The sequence below is a fragment of the Grampus griseus genome (assembly GCF_964374135.1).
Source record: "Grampus griseus genome assembly, chromosome: 3".
Lineage (NCBI taxonomy): Eukaryota > Metazoa > Chordata > Mammalia > Artiodactyla > Delphinidae > Grampus > Grampus griseus.
In genome coordinates, this window is record NC_139019.1 from 65,746,388 (window position 1) to 65,767,435 (window position 21,048).

Here is a 21,048-nt window from a genome sequence, read left to right on the forward strand (position 1 = left end):
TAAAGTTCTTGTCCTCTATAGACAGATATCTGTAGATTTGGTTAAGATGTCCAGATTCTATCATTCCATGCCATGATTTTTTTCCCACATTTTTCCATTGTCTATAGTCTAAAATAGATTGTTGTGGAAGACACTGAAATGGAAGGAACAAGAATTGAGTTGTAATGCAGCATGGCTTTTTTTTTTTTAACATATATACAATTTTATTTGCCAGTTATACCTTGGTAAAGTGGGAAAATTACCAAAGGATTTGAATAGTTATGTTTACAAAGAAGATAAAAAAATTGTAAGAAACACATGAAAAGAAGCACAACTTCATCACTCATTAGGGAAATGCAAATCAAAACTATATTGAAACCCGCATACATAAAATAGATAACTAATAAAGATCTACCCATAGCACAGGGAACTCTACTAAATACTCTGTAATGACCTACATGGGAACAGAATCTAAAAAAGAGTGGATATATGTATACATATAACTGACTCATTTTGTTGCACAGCATAAACCAACACACATTTTAAATCAACCATACTCCAATTTAAAAAAAACTATATTGAAACCAGATCACACATACTAGGATGGCATAAAGACTATGCCATATTGTCCTTATGCTGGCATAAGGACTCCTGTACAACCAAGGCTATAAGATGGATATGCACATAATTGGGAAAAATGGAAAGAAAAGCAATTGGGTCAGGACTTGTGCTCCTGTGAGGGGATTCAGAGAAAAAGGGAGATTGTTTGGGTGGGCACCCTCTCTGGGTAGTGGGTGGGTTGAGAGCCACAGACCCGGTGTGTCAGTTCCTGGGTCCTAGGTAGGAGACCAGCACCCTTGGCTGGTTGAAGAACCTCTGGAACAGATAGAAAGGCTGGAGAAGCCTGGACTCCTTATTAAGGACTGCACACATGCTGGCTTGCCACCAGACAGGTGCTTCTTGTATTTCAAACATTTGTTCAGTTAAGATACCTTTGACATCTTCAGCATTATTATTTCTGGAAATGTATTTTGTTTTGAAATTGATTTTATTTGATGTTAATATAAAGACTCTAGCCTTATTATTATTATTACTATTTGAATTGTACATCTTTTTCTGTCAATTTAGTTTTAACCTATATTTTATGTTCTATTGTGGTAAGCATAAAGTTAAGTTTTTTTTTAAAACACATTCTGTTAATCTCTATCCGTAGATGGTGTTTAGGCCATTAGCAATTAGTTTGATGTGATGGTTATGATTTTGTTTCAGTCTACCAATTCATTTTTTGTTTTCTAAATTATTTTCTTGATGATGATAATGATTATGAATATGATTTTATTCTCATTTATTTATTTAATACCTTCATTGGAATATAATTGCTTCACAATATTCTGTTAGTTTCCGCTGCACAACAAAGTGAATCAGCCATACGTACACATACATCCCCATATCCCCTCCCTCTTGAGCCTCCCTCCCACCCTCCCTATCCCACTCCTCTAGGTCATCACAGAGCATCGAGCTGATCTCCCTGTGCTACGCAGCAGCTTCCCACTAGCAGCATGGCTTTTTTGATCTTGGTGCCCTCACTTCTAAAACAAGGTGATTGCATTTCTGAAGGTTTTTTCAGCTTAAGATTTATAATGATTGACCCTGGCATCAGATGGTGTGCGTCAGGCTTCATTAGGGAAGTTCATGGAAGAAAAAAATCCCATCCCAGGAAGAGACATCTTTATTATGTAGTTTTAAAAAAGGTCAAGAAACTATTTAAAACTTTTTTCTTAGTGGTGCATAACTCAAATTTATAAAATACTAGATCCCATGTTTTGGAGCCAAGCAGCTCTTGGGTAAGTTTGTTTCAACAAATGTTTTTAAGGGATTAGTTATGCACAGAATACAGAACTGAGCCATGTGGAGAATTTAAGGATAAATCCATCCATTCACCAGATATTTGTTAAGCGCTTGCGTCAATCTCTGTTCTGGGCACTAGATGAGGCAATGAATAGTACAACTGCTCTGTTACTGTGGAGTTTATAGTGACGTGAAATTTGGGGTCTGCTCTCCAAGAGTGGAGTATATGAGTGAGTATATGAGAGCGGGGTTGAGATTGGGGCTCGAAACCGCTGTATGGTGAACTATAATATCAAGGAGTAGTAGGATAAGTGGCTTAAAGAGAAGGATAAAAAATTTAAAGTTGTGGGTGAGGATCCATAGAAGATAAAGGATCCAGTTGGGGGCTTAAGAGAAATGGGTAGGGGTTGGGGGAAAGTCAGCTGAGGGTGAAGCTGTCTTCCAGGTCAGAGGAGAGTACAGAGGGTCCTGGGGGATCAGGTGTGAGGTTAATTTCCAAGTCTGTAATTGTGAATCATCCGAATGAAGAAGACAAGTTAAAAGGTATCCCAGGAGGAATGTCGGCCCGGAGCATTTAGGAGTGTGAAACTAAGTTATATAATAGAGATACGGAGAGAATTGAGCTCCACAGTTCTAACTGGCACCTCCTTGGGAAGGTATGGGCTTCCAGAAAACTTCAGGTCATGGAACCCTTCCTGGGCATCTGGGAATGGGAAAGGAAGGCCAGTCAGTAGGCCCCTTAGCAGACATTTCCCAGAGGTGCAGCCAACCCTCATTCTTTTGTGTCTCTCTCATTCTTTTACTCAGTTATATTTGTATAGAATCCTTTTTTAATAAAATGAAATTAAATAGCTGACATCTAAATTCATGAAAGCCCTCATGAACTTACCTATAAATCAGGAAATTTAAAAAAGTATGTAGTTAACACATTTTGTAAGGGAGAATGATATAGTCACAAAAGAACTATTCATGCATCCATGTGTAGCTATTGTCTGAATTAAAACTTTTCACTGCTGATCTGACAGCTTCTAGTAAATGCTTCTCAGGAGGGCAGATTTCATTTGCAAGTGTTCTGTGCTCAAACCTGAAATGATTTCCTCTATTTTAATAACTGGAAAAGGATACCTTGGAAAATACATGACAGGCAAGCACCATCTCCTGTCCTGTCTCCCAGCTCTCTTCTACCTACTCAACCTAAAACACTCTCCAGCCTCCCTTTTACTCATTTTCTCCCTTTCAAATATACACATACCCTCTCATTTACCAGCTATGATCCTCACTTTTTGATTTTCCTCTCCTCTATTTGAATAAAATTCAATATGAATTTTATTGTTCATATGTTGGTTTTTCTTCTCCCTTTTGGAGGCCCTTCATCCTAAACTCTCATCTCACAATCTCACTGAGAACTATGCTTTCTGAGTAAGGGTCTCTTTGTCCCTAAAGGCTCTTGGTTCTACAGAAAAAGGAGAGAGATTTCCTTCTTGACAGTAGATGTTCCTGTTAATGGCAGGAGCAATTTTGGTGGCCACTGTTCCAGTAAATAGAATGTAGGTTAGTCCTGAAACACTTACTTTTTTTAAAATTTATTTTTTATTGAAGTATAGTTGATTTACAATGTTGTGTTAGTTTCTGGTGTACAGCAAAGTGGCTTCTCCCTCTCTCTCCCTCTCTCCCTCTCCCTCCCCCCCCTTTCTCTTTCTCTTTCTCTCTTTCTCTCTCTCTCTCCCTCCCTCCCGGCCTCTCCTAAATTAAGTGATCCGATTGAAAACCTCATGAGACTTCTAGAATCCCTACTGGGACAAAATGGTGGTAGAGATGATGAGAGAAGTAGGCTTGAAAGAGATGGTTTTGTCCTTATGCTTTGCAAACATTTAGGGAATTCAAGCATGTGAAAATTTCCAGAGCCCCTACTAAATAATATTGGAAACAATCTTGTTCCACTCCCCTAAGAGAGATAATGTATCTCTCTGAGGAACTAAGTTTACAGAGGAGTAATTAGATTACTATGAAAGGTTAAAATATTGTCAATAAATTTTTGCTCTTCACCACCACCACTCAGTTGACTTGCTTTGGCTGATAAAATGTGGATGAAATAACAATATACACGTTTTTGAGCCTAGGAGTTAAGAGGCATTACATTGTTTCTGCTTTTCGCTTTGGGAGATGCTGATCTCCGCCATGAGACAGACACGCCCCGGGTAGCTGCCACCCTTCCTGCCTGGGCCCCTCATGAGATACAGAGTGGAATTGAACTCATTGCCAAGCTGGAGCCAAGCTCACTACCCTGAAACCTAGAGAAGAGCCTTCCATCTGAGCCCAATCTAGATAAACTGAACTATAGTCAACCATGCTGATTGTGAGCATGAGAATAATTGCTTTCTACTCAAAGCCACTGAGATTTGGGATAGTTTGTTATATAACTGTATTTTTGTTAAGCGCTGTATTAACTGTATTAAAATTAACTGTATTTTGATAAGCGCTGACTAAAACAGCTAATCACATAGAATCACAAAGACAATTTTGCATTTGTAATAGCTTTCAGTATATACATGGCACAAAAATCTGGTGTCTTCTGGCTAGAACCTGATAATAGAATAAATAGGAATTAGTAATGTGAATTTGGGGACTTGAGCCAGGTTTCTACTCTGTGTCTGCCAGCTGTTAACTGTCTAACCTTGGGCAAATTCTCTGAACTTGAGCTTTCTTATCCATACATTGAGAATCAAGTAAGATAATGCAGATAAAGCATTTAGCACAGTGCCTGCTTCACAGTAAGTGAAGCACATATGGAAGATCGTATGATTGTTACTGTTGTTCTGTCTTATGATGGTTGTGTTGCACATAATGAATCAGCACAGTTATGCACCACCAGATTATCAGTTACACTGACCCTCTCTTTGAAATTTATTAGCTCAAGCTCCTTGTCCCTGATCCGTTCTAAAGTCTGATGCTCTTCCCAAGAATTTTGTGAATTCCTGCGGGATTTATTTTCATGGCTACCTCTGCTCTGAATTCTGTGGGGCTGAGCCTCATGTTTTATCAACCCCAATTTTCTTTTTTCTCCCATCCATGCCAACTCAGCCATGGAACTCACTTCATTTCCTTTGATTTACATGACAAAAGGACTGAGAAATCTCTGTGTATAGCAGAATTTATTGAAGGTGTGGGTCAGAGAGAGGCAGTTTACCTCAAAATGAGCACTTATATTTGATTTTACCATAACTCTATTCTTTAAAGTCTTCTGGCTTTCCCACTCATGAATCTCCCATTGGCAACTTGTCTCCATTGGATCCAGCCTCCTGCCACGTTGTCCATCCATCCCTTCCCTCTCTCCTCCCTCCTCTCCTCTCCTCTCAGCTTTCCCCCAATTCCTCTTATTTTCTCATGCAGAACCACTCAGCTATTATCTCTTTCTTTTAATTGTTCCTTGTTTTTATCAGTCGGGGAACATGTTTTCATATTACATTTTCCCTAGTGTTAAATGTTAAAATAATACTGTGTACCATACCTGCAATGTCATTTTTAAAAGATGGCATGACTTCTAGGCAAAGCAAGACCTGATTGAAGGTATTGACCTTTCTAAAGAAATAATGTAACTGTCAGAAGGGAGGTGGAGTGGCCACTGAAATATAAAAAATGAAGAACTCCAGAGGAAAACACTTTAGGTGTCTGTACAAGTGCTTTCTAGGGAAGAGAAAATCTATCCCAGAGCTTTAAGTATGTTCATGTATTCACTCATTAATTCATTTATTCATACTCTCCCTCAAAAGATAAAATTGCAGTTCTTCTGTATCGGCCATAACTGGTTATCTTTCCTTATGATTAGAATGTCAAAATTCTGACTTGGAGACAGATTTTCATACTTAACAATATATCATCTGAAGGCCATGTTTGTTTAATAAGAATTTTATATTCTGTAAGAATTATGGCATTTGAGGAAGGTGAGAGAGAAAAAAAAGTATATAATAAAACAAATACTAGTATTTTCTTGAGAAATTTTATATAAAATATTGACATTTCTGAAGGGCATTTCTTTTTTTAAAATTTATTTATTTAATTTATTTATTTTTGGCTGCATTGGGTCTTCATTGCTGTGCGCGGGCTTTCTCTAGTTGCGGCGAGCAGGGGCTACTCTGTTGTGGTGCGCGGGTTTCTCATTGCGGTGGCTTCTCTTGTTGTGGAGCACAGGCTCTAGGCACGCGGGCTTCAGTAGTTGTGGCACATGGACTAAGTAGTTGTGGCTCGCATGCTCTAGAGCGCAGGCTCAGTAGTTGTGGCGCATGGGCTTAGTTGCTCTGAGGCATGTGGGATCCTCCTGGACCAGGGCTCGAACCCATGTCCCCTGCATTGGCAGGTGGATTCTTAACCACTGTGCCACCAGGGAAGTCCCTGAAAGGCATTTCTTTGTTTTTCCTATTACAGCTCTAACCTGTCATACATGACATCAGTAACTTTCATAATTTTAAAAAAATTTTTATTGGAGTATAGTTGATTTACAATGTTTGTTACTTTTTGCTGTACAGCAAAGTGAATCAGTTATACATATATATATATATATATATATATACACACACTCTTTTTTAGATTCTTTTCCCATATAGATCATTACAGAGTACTGAGTAGAGTTCCCTGTGCTATACAGTACGTCCTTACTAGTTATGTTTTATATATAGTAGTGTGTATATGTCAATCCCAGTCTCCCAATTTATCCCTCCCTCCCCTTTCCCCCCGGGTAACCTTAAGATTGTTTTCTACATCTGTAATTCTATTTCTGTTTTGTAAATAAGTTCATTTCTACCATTTAGTAACTTTCTAACTGCCTACAATCAGCCAGTGTTGAATTTCTTTTGCTGATAGTAACCCAGTGGTACTTTCACTTTTACTATCCTTTGTATCAGTCATCTTATTAAACTCAAGAATTTGAAATTTGGATTCTGAACAAGGATATGGTACCTTAAGTTTACACACAGTTCTCACTTATAGTTAGAACACAAGTCCTAACGTGTTATGTGTTCATTCACTCATCAAATGTCTACTCAACACTTTGTGCCAAGCACTCTGCCAGGTACTGGGGCTAGAAAAATAAATAAGACATCACTTTTGTCTCTCAGTGTCTGGAAGGCAAGACTAAGAAAAGGGGCAGAGCTGTACACAGACAATCAGGGTGTGGTAAGTGCTGTGAAAGAGCTGTGCCCCGTGTGCTCAGTGCACAGGGAGAATCAGCCTGATCTTATTTTGTTGGGAGAGTACAGGGAGAAGAGGCTGTAGCCAAGGGAAACTTGAAAGAGGAGACAGAAGTTTGAGCTGAATTCTGGGATGACTCTGGCCTTGCCAGTTGGCTGAGGGATCCAGAGGCTGAGGCTCTGAGGAACGGGTGAGTGTGGCATCTTCTGTGCCTTGAGACTTCAGTGAAGGGAGAGAGAAAAAATGAAGCACGAGGCTGAGAGGGTAGTGCAGGCTACCTATTGATTTTGACTTGAGTGAACGGCTATAGAAGGATCTTAAGGGAAGTAAGGGATGACCTGATTAGATTTGTACTTTGAAAGGGAGCACATAAGGGCATAACCACAGGCACCCAGAGGTCTCCCATCTCTTTGCGGTTTGTATAACTCCATGATGCTATTCCCAGTCTGTCTGGAAAATTGTCAAAACCCACTGCATACCGCCACAGATTAAACCTTTCGATAATCTTTGGAAGTTGCGAGTCTCCTGTTAGAGCGACACGACGCGCTCACAACAGAGTGAACCCCTTTCTAGTGCCTGGGCCCAGGCCTTTGGTACAAGCAGAAATGGTTTCATCATTTCCTCTCAGAGTGATTTCAGGATATTTTTAAGCCTCTTGTGCAACTAGCCTCTTTCTTGAACATTCCCAGCCCTGCTTTGACATCCCCATTTCCTGCAGAATGCGGCTCGTATACAACTTTGGAGGAGCTGCCGTCGCTGTCCTCATTAATTCACTTCTTGCACCTCTTCCTGGAGGCTGTAGGTGTAACCACGCTATTGGAAGCAATATTCGCATTTATTTCCTAAGGCTTCAGCACTTTGTACCTGTTCTGGATCCAAACCTCACTGGGGGAAGGAGGGCGTGGATTTCAATACACTGGTGCCATTCAGTGGATGTTAAATAACATAAAGCATCATGAAAGAGGGGCTTAAATCTTGGAAGGAGACATTGTGAACTAACCCTTTATTCCCTGGGATTCTGATCTCAGGACAGTGAAGAGCTATAGAGTACCTTTTCCCTAAATATAAAGTGGCAGAAATAACACTTTTTGAAAAATCAAATTATATTTAGTTTTCAAATTTCAACAGAAAACTTGAGACAATATTTCTCACTGTCTTTCTAGTAGATACATATTTTGGCCACTATTTCTGCACAGATTTCAGTGGGCAAGTGCGTGAAGAGGTACTTTTTCCACCTCACTGATGATTTTCTCAGTAACTGAACTTTATAAGAATATAGAAAATCTTCACAAGTCAATCTTCCAGTGCACTTGAAAATAATTAGGTGTTCTATCACTTTCCTTTATCGCCTTATCAGAGAAGCATTTGCAACCAGGCCTTCTATGAATGGGGCTAAATCATACCATAGAATCATTGAGAATGTCTTAAATATTAAAGCAAGTATCAGCGTCCCCACATCAGTCCTGCTAATGGAACAACCCAGCAGCCTGTTATAAAGAAATGTGAGGCTTAGTCCTTATTTTAGTCCATTTAATTAGAGAACAGCTGAAAATCCTGTCTTGCATTTTCAACACATGTTTCCAATTAGTGTAGCCGAGCAGGACCCTGAATGTGATAAAAGCACTGATGTGTACCTTTGGTGCCTGTACAATGTACTCTTTCATTTTACAAGGTGGCTGAAGTGCAGTTTTAAATATCTTTTTTTAAGTGTTAACAAAAACCCAGGGGTATAAACTTAGAAAAAAGTGAAGAGAGGCAAACACAATTTTGTTTGAATTGCTTGCCTAGACTTTTAGAACCCTGTACGCAGAAGGAAGCTTATTTGGTAAAATCTGCACTGGGCATTTACAGGCTTGTGTGCAAAAAGCATTATGGTTTATGCGAATTGTGCTCAGAGGCCATTAGATGGGATATCCATCACCTCAGGAAATACCACTTACCGTACTGTAAATTTGCTTCATGTGACCGATCTGCTTAAAAGGCAATGGAAATCCCATTCAAATAAATTGTTTCAGACCATGCTATAACGGATAGGACATTTGCCTTCGGTGAAACTCTTTCTGGGTAACTTTTGGAAGTTCATATATCTTTAAGTAGGAAAGTAAAACTGGTGTCCAAGAATCTGGGAATTAGATGTGGAAAAGCCTAATTTAGGTCATCACATCCCACCTCCTGCCAAAATAAAGGGAACTAGCAAGAGGAAAAAATAAGATAAAACAAGTAAAATATTTTATGACTCCTTCACATGGTGTGTGTTCCAAGCTGTGCCAGGAACAGTGGAATGATTTTCCATTTTGTGTCATGGGAAAGCATGATGTCTTTAGTTCAAGAAGGTAGAGACACTTACACTGTTATAGGGTCCTACATGAAGATTAAAAACAAACTTCTTTATGCCTGAATTTTATTTTCAGAGCTACCATTCCATTTTTGGTCCATAATTCACAAACTAGAGAAATGTGCCCATCAAAAACAATAAACTCCATCTCCTAGACTCATTACCAATTGCTTTATTCAGAAATAACCCAAAGTGCCAAGATAATAACAAAAATCTGAATAGAATAAAACTGAGTAACTGGATTCCTTATAACTAACTTAAACTTAAGAAAAAATAACTCAAGTGAGAACACTTAAGATCTACTCTCAGCAAATTTCAAGTATATAAAACTATTATTAACCATAGTCACCAAACTGTATATTAGGTCTCTAGAACTATATATCTTATAAACTGAAAGTTTGTGCCTTTTGATCAATATCTTCCATGCCCCCCACCAGCCTATTATAACCACCATCGTACTCTCTGTTACTGTGAGTTTGGCTTTTTTTTTTAGATTGCACATATAAATAAGATCATATGATATTTATCTTTCTGTGTCTGGCTTATTTCACTTAGCATAATGCCCTCCAGTTTCATCCATATTGTTGCAAATGGCAGCATTTCCTTCTTTTTAAAAGCTGAATAATAGTCCATTCTATATATATATATGTATATATATATACCACATTTTATTTATTCATTCATCTTTTGACAGACACTTTATTTCCATATTTTGGCTACTGTGACTAATAATGCTTCAATGAACTAATTTTCAACAAAGATGCCAAGAATACACAATGGGGAAAAGATAGTCTCTTCAATAAATGGTGTTGGGAAAACTGGATTACCACATGCAAAAGAATGAAAGGAGTCTTATCTTGCACCATACACAAAAATCAACTCAAAATGGATTAAAGACTTAAATGTATGCCCTGAGACCATAAAACTCCTAGAAGAAAACAGGGGGTAAGCTCCTTGATGTTGGACTCGGAAATGAAATTTTTTTTTGGAATTGACATCAAAGCACAGACAGCAAAAATAAACAAGTGGAACTGCATCAAACTAAAAAGTTTCTGCACAGCAAAGGGAACCATCAACAAAATGAAAAGGCAACCTGTGGAATGGGAGAAAGTATTTGCAAGTCATACATCTGATAAGGGATTAATATCCAAAATATATAAGGAATTTCTACAACTCAATAGCAAAAACAACAAATAACCATATTTTAAAATGGGCAAAGGTCTTGAATAGACATTTTTCCAAACAAGAAGTAAGACGCCCAACAGGTATAAGAAGAGATGCTCAACGACACTAATGATCAGAGAAAGGCAAATCAAAACCGTAATGAGATGTCACCTCACACCTATTACAATGACTATCATCAAAAAGTAAAAGATAGGGACTTCCCTGGTGGTCCAGTGGCTAAGAGTCCATCCTCCCAATGCAGGGGGCCGGGGTTCAATCCCTGGTCAGGGAACTAGATCCCACATGCCGCAACTAAAAATCCTGCATGCAGCAACGAAGATCCCACGTGCCTCAACTAAGACCCAGTGCAGCCAAATAAATAAATATTTCTTTTTTAAAAAAGTAAAAGATAACAAGTATTGGTGAGCATGTGGAAAAAAGGAAACTTTTGTGCACTGTTGGTGAGAATGTAAACTGGTTCGGCCATTATGGAAAACAGTATGGAGGTTCTTCAAAACATTATAAATACAACTGCCATACGATCCAGGAATCCCACTTCTGTATGTATCCAAAGAAAATGAAATCATTATCTTGAAGAGATATTTGCACTGCCATGTTCATATTAACTTTAAATATCCAAAGTAAAGATCTGAGCCTTCACCTTATGTGACTGTTGGGCTCTTCTCTCTACAGATTCTCCCTGGTCACCATTTATCATTTCAGCCAACTATCTGGCTCATGCTTTAGGTCCCACTTCTTTCTGTGGGCCACTGATCATTCCTTTATCTCCCTAGAATGAGTTTCCTTAAACTGCCACTGCCCCACCATGTTGCTTCATCCCCAAAAGGGGCATCAAGCCTTCTTTGATTCCCCACAGTGCAGCAGAGACCAGGCTGTTACTTTAAATAAGTCTTTATCAAGGACCCCAGTGAATTCCATACTGGTAAATTTCGTGGTCATTCCATGCTACAACCCTGATTACTTGAAAACCTAAAAAGTTGGCAACTATGCAAGGGAAGTACACCACACTGACTAATTTAGTTACCATAGACAGACCTATAGGGAGTCACCAGTGACATGCGGCCATGTTGCAAGAACCAGCTTATCATCACATACCCTCCAGCACACACATATGCACCCCCCTCAATGGGAGTCTCCTCTAACATGTCTCCCCTCCTGGCCCAATTACCTTGAGGCCCCAAAGGAAAAAGAAGTGCCTAGTCTTATCTCGTCATCTTATGTCAGCTTCCTGGCCCATCACTGCATATCCCAGGATCTGTCTCTTTCCAGGATGATTGTGTTAATTCTCCAAGGGAAGCTCCATACTCTACCCAAACCAGCCTTAATCTATATACTTCAGCAGACAAATTTTTCAATATCAGTATATTTCTCCCAAACTGTGACTATTGAGTCGTTTATTACACCAAGTATGGACATCTGTAACCCAATCAAAAATCTTTTATAAAATGTCACGTTCAGACATACCCAACTTCCCTGCAGTCTTCAGATTCTCTGATACAAGATCTTGTATGGGAACAGTAACGCATAAACACATGCATTTATGTACACAAACACACACACACACATACACACCTGCATGCTCTGAGAGGGTCTTCTTAACAATAAACAATATGCTATTGTAAAGCAGCATAAATCTATATAAAGAAAAAGAAAAGTTTTCTGCCCTGGATTCTGCCCTCCTCCACCACAAAAAGTATCTTCAGAGAAAGAGAAGTCTGTTAGATTATATTTGATTTATGTGACTAAATGGACCTCTGGGTTTAAGTGTCTGAGTCCAGGTTATTATTTCTCCCCCAAGAAGAACAGAGGGTAGTTACTTCCTTTATTTTTCAGAACTGAAAGCCATATTGGATCGCTTTTCACAGAATCAAAAATCTGTCTGCTCTAGGTCTCACTTCTTGGGATATAAAAAATTACTTGCAGCATCAAAGTGGCAGATTCCTCAGCTTCTGCCTTTTGGTGTACAAGAACTTTGAAGTACAGACATACAGGAAATCCCATTGCATTTGATTTGCTGAGTGTTTGTGGTTTATACACATTACTTCTCTATAATCTGGGCTTCCTTTATCTATTAGATAATAGTGATGCTTTGCTTCCAAAAAGTTTTCATGCCATACAATAAATTCTCACAACATCTTTTCTGAACTGGGAAATGATAGCTGTCTCTAGAAGGAAGACAATAATGTTTTTCTAATTGTAGAACTGTCATTAGGAAAAATTATAAAGAGACTTGCCACGTAGTTTCTTAGAGTGGCCACTAAGAAATTAAATCTGATTAATTGCCTTTCAAATAAACTGCAATGCATCAGAGCCACCTTTTTTTTTTTTTTTTTAATTTCTGCTATGTGGGACTAGCCCATTATGGAGAGAAAAAAAAAAAGCTTTTCCCTCATTTGTCCCACTTGATCTCTCATGAGCTCTTCAGTGGGTCCCCACTGTTGTAACTGTCTCTGGCCTTCCCACTAACAAAATATACCGGCCCATGTCTCCTGTCCTGGGACATTCCTGAATGACAAGGTGGCTAATAAATTGATGCCAAAGATAGATGGGAGTTAATTTGTACTGGGCTACCCTTTGTCTTGTCATATGATCAGTTTGACAGGCCTTCGTTGATCTAACCCAGAGTCACTGACATAAGATTTTAGGCTTTGTAGCCAATCAGTAGGGTTTTTCTTTTCATCAATCATTTAGTGGCCCTCAAGTGCACAATGCGGGCACTTCTGGGTTCCATGTGCAGTAGAACTGCTTCAAATGCTGCCCAGAGACAACGGAGCCAATGCAGGCCCTTCAAACTGTTTTTAAAACATGGCTGTGGACCCTTATTTTAATAAGCTCTACATTGAACCTCAGTATATAAAACAACAAAAGAAGAGTTGCTTGGTTGGCATAGGATCCTGGAGCTCTGCCCTTTCATCCTTTGGGAACAAATTTGCAAGCCATTGGTCCAGTGATTAAGGGGACAGATTCAAGAGTCAAACAGTTGAGTTCAAACCCCAGTTCTGGATGACCCTTGGGAAATGTCTTCCTCTCCCTGAACTTCAGTTTTGTCATTTCTAAAATGCAGCTAATAATCCCACATTGCAGGTGGTTCTAAGGATTAAATGAGATCATGTAAAACAGCGTTTAGAACAGCGCCTGGTGCACAAGAAGAGGTGCATTAGGGGTACAGGTTATTAGTGTTAAAATGCCACTTCCATTGCAGCCAAAACTGTTACAGAGGAAGGATGGAGACTGTATGATGTGGGACCAACAAAAGCTGATCCTGGTGACTAACTAAACACTGAGCATAGTGGAACAGTCTTATAAACTGAGTTAAATCACTCTCTGGTGTGGCTGACAATGAGTAATTCAGCAGAAGGGAGTTGGCCACCCTTGTCAGGAAGTTGACCGGACTCTGTGTATAGAAATTCAGGTCACCGATGAGCCCATATCCCGTAGCTCCTGCCACAGTTCTTAACTTAGAAGAAATTTGCTCATTTGTAGAAGAAATTTCAACTCTTAACATATGCTAAATAGAATTTTTCTGGGCGTTCCTAACAGACTTCCAAGAGTGAAATACACTCAATTAATGGTGTATTGATAGCCTGTTGACGAGGCAGGTTATGTTGGAAATATTTTATGTGTAAAAATTATAAATATTTATATTTATATTATTAAAATATTTATATTTATTTTATAAAATTACAAATATTTATTTATAAAATATTTTATATTTATATAAATATTTATAATTATAAATAAATATTTTATGTGTAAAATATTAGCATGGAGAGAGACAGAGGATGTGATAGATGATAAGTAATGGGAACATGAACTGGAAAACTCATGGTGAAAACAGAAAAATGGTCCCCTTGCACCACAATATTTGAATTCTTTCATTTTCGTCCTGCTAACAGCACAGAAAAGCACAGTATTTCAACTAAGTGTGTTAGAAAGGTATTGGCATTAAACAAATATCTAGCAATTTGAATGATTTCTTCAAAGTGACTGAAATACATTTCCTCATTTTTTCTTTCACTTTTACATATTGCTCCAGATAGGATTGCACAAGCGATGATCTTGCAAGAAATAAGACCTCCACTGCAAATGGTTTGTGCCATTAAAATACAAAAGAAAATTCACAAGCCAACAAAGCTAAGATGAGAAAAGTTAATATTTTTCTTCCCATACATCCAATCTGTCTAGACTCATTTCACCTTGGTCTGATTTGCTGATCCCAAACCTGGATATATTGCTTAGACCTTGCCAGGATCCTGAGAAAGGACAAGAGCCCCCACTCAGGTTATAGCTATTTCAGGGCTGCTTCTACTTCCCCAAACTCCTTACCCCTATGACCACTGAAGCCTATTAAAGCATATTGCTGAGAACTTGGCAATGAGGTCATGTGAGCTTTGGCACTAAGTATCTGATTCTCGTCGCAGAGTCCTGATACCCCAATTCTCAAAGCCATGGCTCTTGAGCGGTGGCTTCTGTCTGACTGTCATGGGAAGTGTCCTCCCACTTAGAAGAAAGGTAGATTCCCCCTAGAAGCATGTCATGCCCACTCTCCACATCATGCATCATGGGTCCCTCAGATGTACTCCCTGAGATGGGTCCCAGGAACAGAGACATCATCATTATTTCCTCCTTCCTTTACTTATACTTGAAAGAGACAGAGGAGAGCCAGTATCTTTCAGGGTCCCCACTGCCTATCTGTGTCTCTGCTTGTGAAGAGTGTCAACGGAACTCATAATCTCCCTTCTGCCTTTAGCCACATCTTGTTCCTACTTGGGTGTTTTCCAGATGGGTGAAAGGCACCAACCTTATCAGGATTATTATTGACTCTTACATCTCCCTGACCAGATGTTGTTCCCTATCCTAGACCCCAGCCAATCACCAGATTTTGCTGTTTCTTCCTTTGTAATGTTTTTTCTGTTCCATGAATACTACCACCATCTGTTGCCTGGATCAATGCGACAGACTCCTAACAAGTCTTCCTTCCTCTAACCTTGCCGCGTTCCAATCCTTTTTTCCACTTCAGTCATTTTCCAGCTCAGCATTCTCCAGTGTCTCCCCACTGCCTTAAATGAAAGAGTCCAGTCTTCTTAAATTGTCTTACAAGGGCTGTCATATGATTCCTCTTCCCTCTGGTGACATTTTTATCATTCCGCCTTTGTTACCCTTTCCCCCAAAATACCCTACATTTGACTGGCATTAAACTCCTCCATCTCTCCACAATCTCTCTTCACCTCCAAGCCCCTTCATCTGCTCTTTTGTTTCTCTTGGGTCCCCTTTCTCACTTCGCTTTCTCCATTCTCTTCCCCTCCTGTTCATCTTTCAAGTCCTGAATTAGATTTCACTTCCTCAGGAAAGTTTCCATGCCCATCTACATCCTGATTAGGCATTCCTCATAAGTCCTTTCTTTTTTTTTTTTTTTTTTTTTTTTTTTGCTGTACGCGGGCCTCTCACTGTTGTGGCCTCTCCCGTTGAGGAGCACAGGCTCCGGATGCACAGGCTCAGCGGCCATGGCTCATGGGCCCAGCCACTCCGCGGCATGTGTGATCTTCCCAGATCGGGGCACGAACCCGTGAGCCCTGCATCGGCAGGCGGACTCTCAACCACTGCGCCACCAGGGAAGCCCATAAGTCCTTTCTTAACGCAGTGTTTTCCCCACCCTAATATTAATATCTAGCACACTTTATTGTAACTGTGTATTTCCCTCTCTGTCTCTCTCACATTGTCATTCATAAAGACAAGAACCCACTCCTTCTTTCTCACTGTTCTATTCATTGTACTTAGAACAAGTCTTCCTGAATGAATAAATGAATGAGTATAGTTGATACAAACTTAGGTATTCAAAAGAGTGTCAACATGTCAGATGAGTCTTAGAAAGCAAGTGAGCTGAGAACCAAAAAGTGACCTTTGGGCTCATATGGAAGTGGCTTGTGATCATGACAAGGGCACTTTCAGTGGGACAACAGGGACAGAAGTCAGAGTAGAATGGGTTGAAACCGGCTAGGACGTGAATTCATGTAGACAGCAAATATAGACAAGTTTATTGGAAAGTCGTGCCATGGTAAGGAGACACTGTTGATGCAGGAGGGAGAGGGGGCACCTGCAGGAAGATACCCATGAAAGACTGGATAAACTGCCTGTGAGAAAGTCAGAACTGTCCTTAGGGTCACACACAAGGCAGCCACAAAAGAAGGGAAGCACAACTGAGCTAAAGTCTACAAGCACATTTTGAATCCCAAGTTCTGATGCCATTTGCTAAGACAAATGAGTTGAAATTCCATAAAGCACTCAGAAAGAGGTTTACAGTGTTGCTTAGCTCTGCTTTGTATAGCAAGTAAGAACGTTATTGGTAGACTTTGTTGGCCTGTGGTGATAATATATATATTTATTTATTTATTTATTTATTTTATTAATTTATTCTTGGCTGCGTTGGGTCTTCGTTGCCGCGCGGGCTTTCTCTGGTTGCGGCGAGCGGGGGCTACTCTTTGTTGTGGTGCGCGGGCTTCTCATTGCAATGGCTTCTCTTGCTACGGAGCACAGGCTGTAGGCGCACGGGCTTCAGTAGTTGTGGCATGCAGGCTCAGTAGTTGTGGCTCACGGGATCCAGAGCGCAGGCTCAGTAGCTGTGGTGCACGGGCTTAGTTGCTTCGCGGCATGTGGGATCTTCCCAGAGCAAGGCTGGAACTGTGTCCCCTGCATTGGCAGGCAGATTCTTAACCACTGCGCCACCAGGGAAGCCCTTTTTTTTTTCTTTTTTTTTAACTGAGATGCAGGAAATCCTTGTGCTTTCATTTATTATTAAATACAGATGCTACAAAGGTATGGAAAGTCGTGCAGCAAACAACCGTGTATCACCACCTGCCTTAAGGAAGAACATATCGTTAAATGCAGTAGTGGACTGGTACATCTTGAATTTAAAATAACTTTTCTCCTAGTTGTTCAAGTCTCTATTCAAAGCGCAAATCATTTTTTAGCATGAAAGAAAAAAGTTTCCAGTGCGAAAGTCATAACCAACTTGTTGAAGTTTATACAAAAAATATTTTCAGTAAACAAATCCAAGTACAGGGTTTCAGGAAGAAAGTGTGAGGGTCATGATGATAAAACGAATGGAAGTCCAGCAGATGTGCCCCAGGCTTTCCTCATTGTCATCAGTCATAAGCCTGTCCTACCCTGTGGTTCCCAACCAGTAGGTCTTGGGCCCCTGGTGTAGCAGAATTTATTGTAAGGGGCCTATATATCCATATGCACAGTTAGTATAGTAGACTAAATAAATAATATGTCATATACACACACACTACTATTTTTTTAGATGTCTATAGATGAAATTTTGAATAAAATACCAATTTGCTTACTTGCTTTGCTGAATTAATAGCAGCCTTTGATCACTGTGTGTTTTCTCAAATCGTAGACATTGAAAATATAATGTATAGCATGATACAGTTCTCATACTCAAAAAGGTTGGCCTCTTGATATAGTTATTTGCTAGAAAGCCACTGGATGATGATTTAAACAGGAGGCAAAATGTGTTCTTTAATATTTTAAAAATTGTTGGCCTTATAAAAATCTGTTCTTCAAAATACTTGCAGTATGTTTCAACACACAAACTTGTTTTATTCACAAACGTATGGACACCAAGGGGGGAAAGTGGCAGGGCAGAGTGGTGGTGGGATGAATTGGGAGATTGGGATTGGCATACATACACTAATATGTATAAAATAGATAACTAATAAGAACCGCTGTATATAAAAAATAAAATAAAATAAAATTCAAAAAAAATTGTTTTATTCAGTCTTTGCTTCTGCAGGATGCTTTTGTGCTAAAGCCCACCTTAGTCCATACTCAACACAGCAAACACCATCAGATCTTGCACCATCAGAGCATCCAAAGGCCAATTCTTTAGGAGTCTGAGTAGGGTTTCTCTCCTTCTTTGACCACAGATAGTACTTCCAGGGGCAGAAAAGTAGGATCAGAAATCCCACCTTCCTTTTACTTGCCTTCTGCTTGCCATGCCCTGGGTCCCACTTGGCTGCTTCTATCAGACATGACTCATTTCTGATTTGCCCAGAAGAAGCACTGTTTTGTGTATTATTCATGCAGAGGAGCCCAGGGACTTCTTATGTGCGTTCATCTGGCCAGATACTTGGATAAGAACCCTTCATTGAGCGTTGATTTGTTTAGTCATTATTTGTTTCAAATATATTTGCCCCTCCTCACCAAGAGAACAAGCTACTCGAATAGCTGAGCATATAATTCATATTGTGTGTCAAGTGGCATTGACTGTGGAGGAAAAGCAACACCCAACGTTGTCTCAAGTTCTCTTCCTCATGAGCATCTAATTGAGCAGCAGAAATGCTCTTTCAATCAAGGCAAGTTTTACAAAAACTCTTCCCTACAGTATTTCCCAAGTTGAGAGAGCACACAAGATGGCACAGTGACCCAGCATCATTACTCTGAATCCTATAATGAAAAACTGATTTCTTTATCAATTTTCTCTCAATCCTCTGATCACACAAAAGAGATCTTAAGTTAGTGCTGGCATGTGTTTGACTTTCCTTACATTGTGCCCTGCCCTCTCTCCACTTTTCTTTTCTTTTCTTTCTTTCTTTCTTTCTTTGTTTCTTTCTTTCTTTCTTTCTTTCTTTCTTTCTTTCTCTTTCTTTCTTTCTTTTCTTTCTTTCTTTCTTTCTTTCTTTTTGACAGAGAGAGTATCTAGGGCTCACATTCAGCGTTTTTAGCACGAGGTAACAATATTTACCTAAACTTTAAAGCATTGTTTTATATTCATTATATATTTTATAGCTACCTCCTATTTAAGGCAAATAATATACTCTAACCATTTACAGTAGTGATGTAATCTTTTAAAATAGTAGAAAACATGGGTCAATTTAAAGAAAAGTATTATATAGATATTGGTGGTTTCACAGTACAGCAAAAACCATGTGAGTTATTCAAGAGCAAAGTTTGTGAGATCCTGTCCTATCACAAAGCAAATAGATTACTAGGAGACACAGAACACTAACCTGTGAGCACGAAGCAGTTTAACAAGGTAGAAAATCCACTCATCACCCAGCATCCTTAATAAGAGGACCCAGAATAAGTCAGTGTTATGGCCATAAGGCTGTGAGTTCTGACTTGACCCTTTCTGCCACATTAGCAGACGCTGTTACCACTTGCATTGGCCCCAGCATCTCTGAAAGTGATGAAGAATGATAAAAGCAGTTTTTCATCATGTTTTTAACCTGGCAGTGTATCATTTTTCCCATGCCACAGTGTCACAGGCTCCATTAATATAAGGGGTTAAAGATTATGATCTGAGTGGCTGGCAAAACAGTTCTCAAGTGCATTACTCAGCTCAAGGCAGACGTCACAAGGGGAACTGGCTATCGTTTTCAAGCCAGTGGGTGTAAAACTTACTGTTCCTTTCTATTTGTCTGTGAGATAATTCTGGCTCTCCCTTTCCCTCCAGGATATGGCTGCCAAAACGAATTAATCCCATACCCCATTCGTGATGACCTCCACAGCAAAAGTAAATGTTTCTCACTGCTAACTGGGAACATTTCCCCCAAATGATCGCAAATAACGTGAGTGCCTGTTCCATAATTCCAGCAACAATTTTTTTTCAGCAGAGTGGAGGTAGCGTCACAGTGGGATCAAATGGGCTGGAGCCACTAACTTTGACGTTCCAATCCTGGCTCTCCCGCTTCCTAGCTCTCTCCTCTCCAGCCAGCCACTTAACCTCTTTTTGGAAGGCAGCTTCCTCCAGAACGAGACCTGCTCATATGTACTTCTTGTCTGAGCATGGATAAGGCAGATGCTGTACAGAGGCAGTAGTCACAGCCTAATCCACAGTGCAAAAGTGCTTTCCAGAAGTTTTTATTTTCTAAGTGATTTCTTAGATCACTTAATTTCAAATACTCCCCACCAGTGTCCAAGACTCCAGCCAGACAGAAAACCCTTGCTTGTACTGAAGAGCATCCCTTTGCCTGGTTGTGGGCTCATTAACCACATAGCATGATACACTTATAGAAAGAGTGGACTTGCTTTTCTTACTATCTCTGTGTTCGTGGATATCATCTAAGTGGAAAATTTTTCAGTTTTTTTGTTGTTGTTTGTTGTGTTTTTTGTCTTTGCTTTTGTTTGTGCTTTGAGACTCTGAATTTCCAGATATCTGCAGAAACCGGAAAAAATATGCCTTACTTCCCAGAGAAATAGTTTTTATAAAACAGAGATGTCTAGGACTTCCCTGGTGGTCCAGTGGTTAAGACTTCGTTTTTCCACTACAGGGGGCGCAGTTTCCATCCCTGGTCGGGGAACTAAGATCCCACATGCCACACGCCATGGCCAAAAACAAACAAACAAACAGAGATGTCATTTGTTATCCACGAAACATGCTTTGCCTTTTGACATCACCTGGAACGTTGAGAAGATGTACTCATGTGTCTACTTGGGCTGAGAATAGATAGCCAAAGTTGATCTTGGAAATACATAAAGATGTCACTGTTATCTTTCACCTCAGCCATTAC

General features: G+C 39.7%; 1 protein-coding gene across 1 annotated transcript in view; it reads left to right on the forward strand.

Annotated features, from left to right (window-relative positions):
• The window catches only part of XRCC4 (X-ray repair cross complementing 4), a gene marked incomplete at its 3' end in the record, with an annotated part of 279,876 nt that extends 259,778 nt beyond the window's left edge, over window positions 1-20,098 (forward strand). The window contains exon 8 of the mRNA XM_082651922.1: window positions 19,992-20,098. Coding sequence (XP_082508048.1) covers window positions 19,992-20,034 — 43 coding nt within the window. The remainder of the gene's footprint in view (window positions 1-19,991) is intronic.
• Window positions 20,099-21,048: the final 950 nt, after the last annotated feature.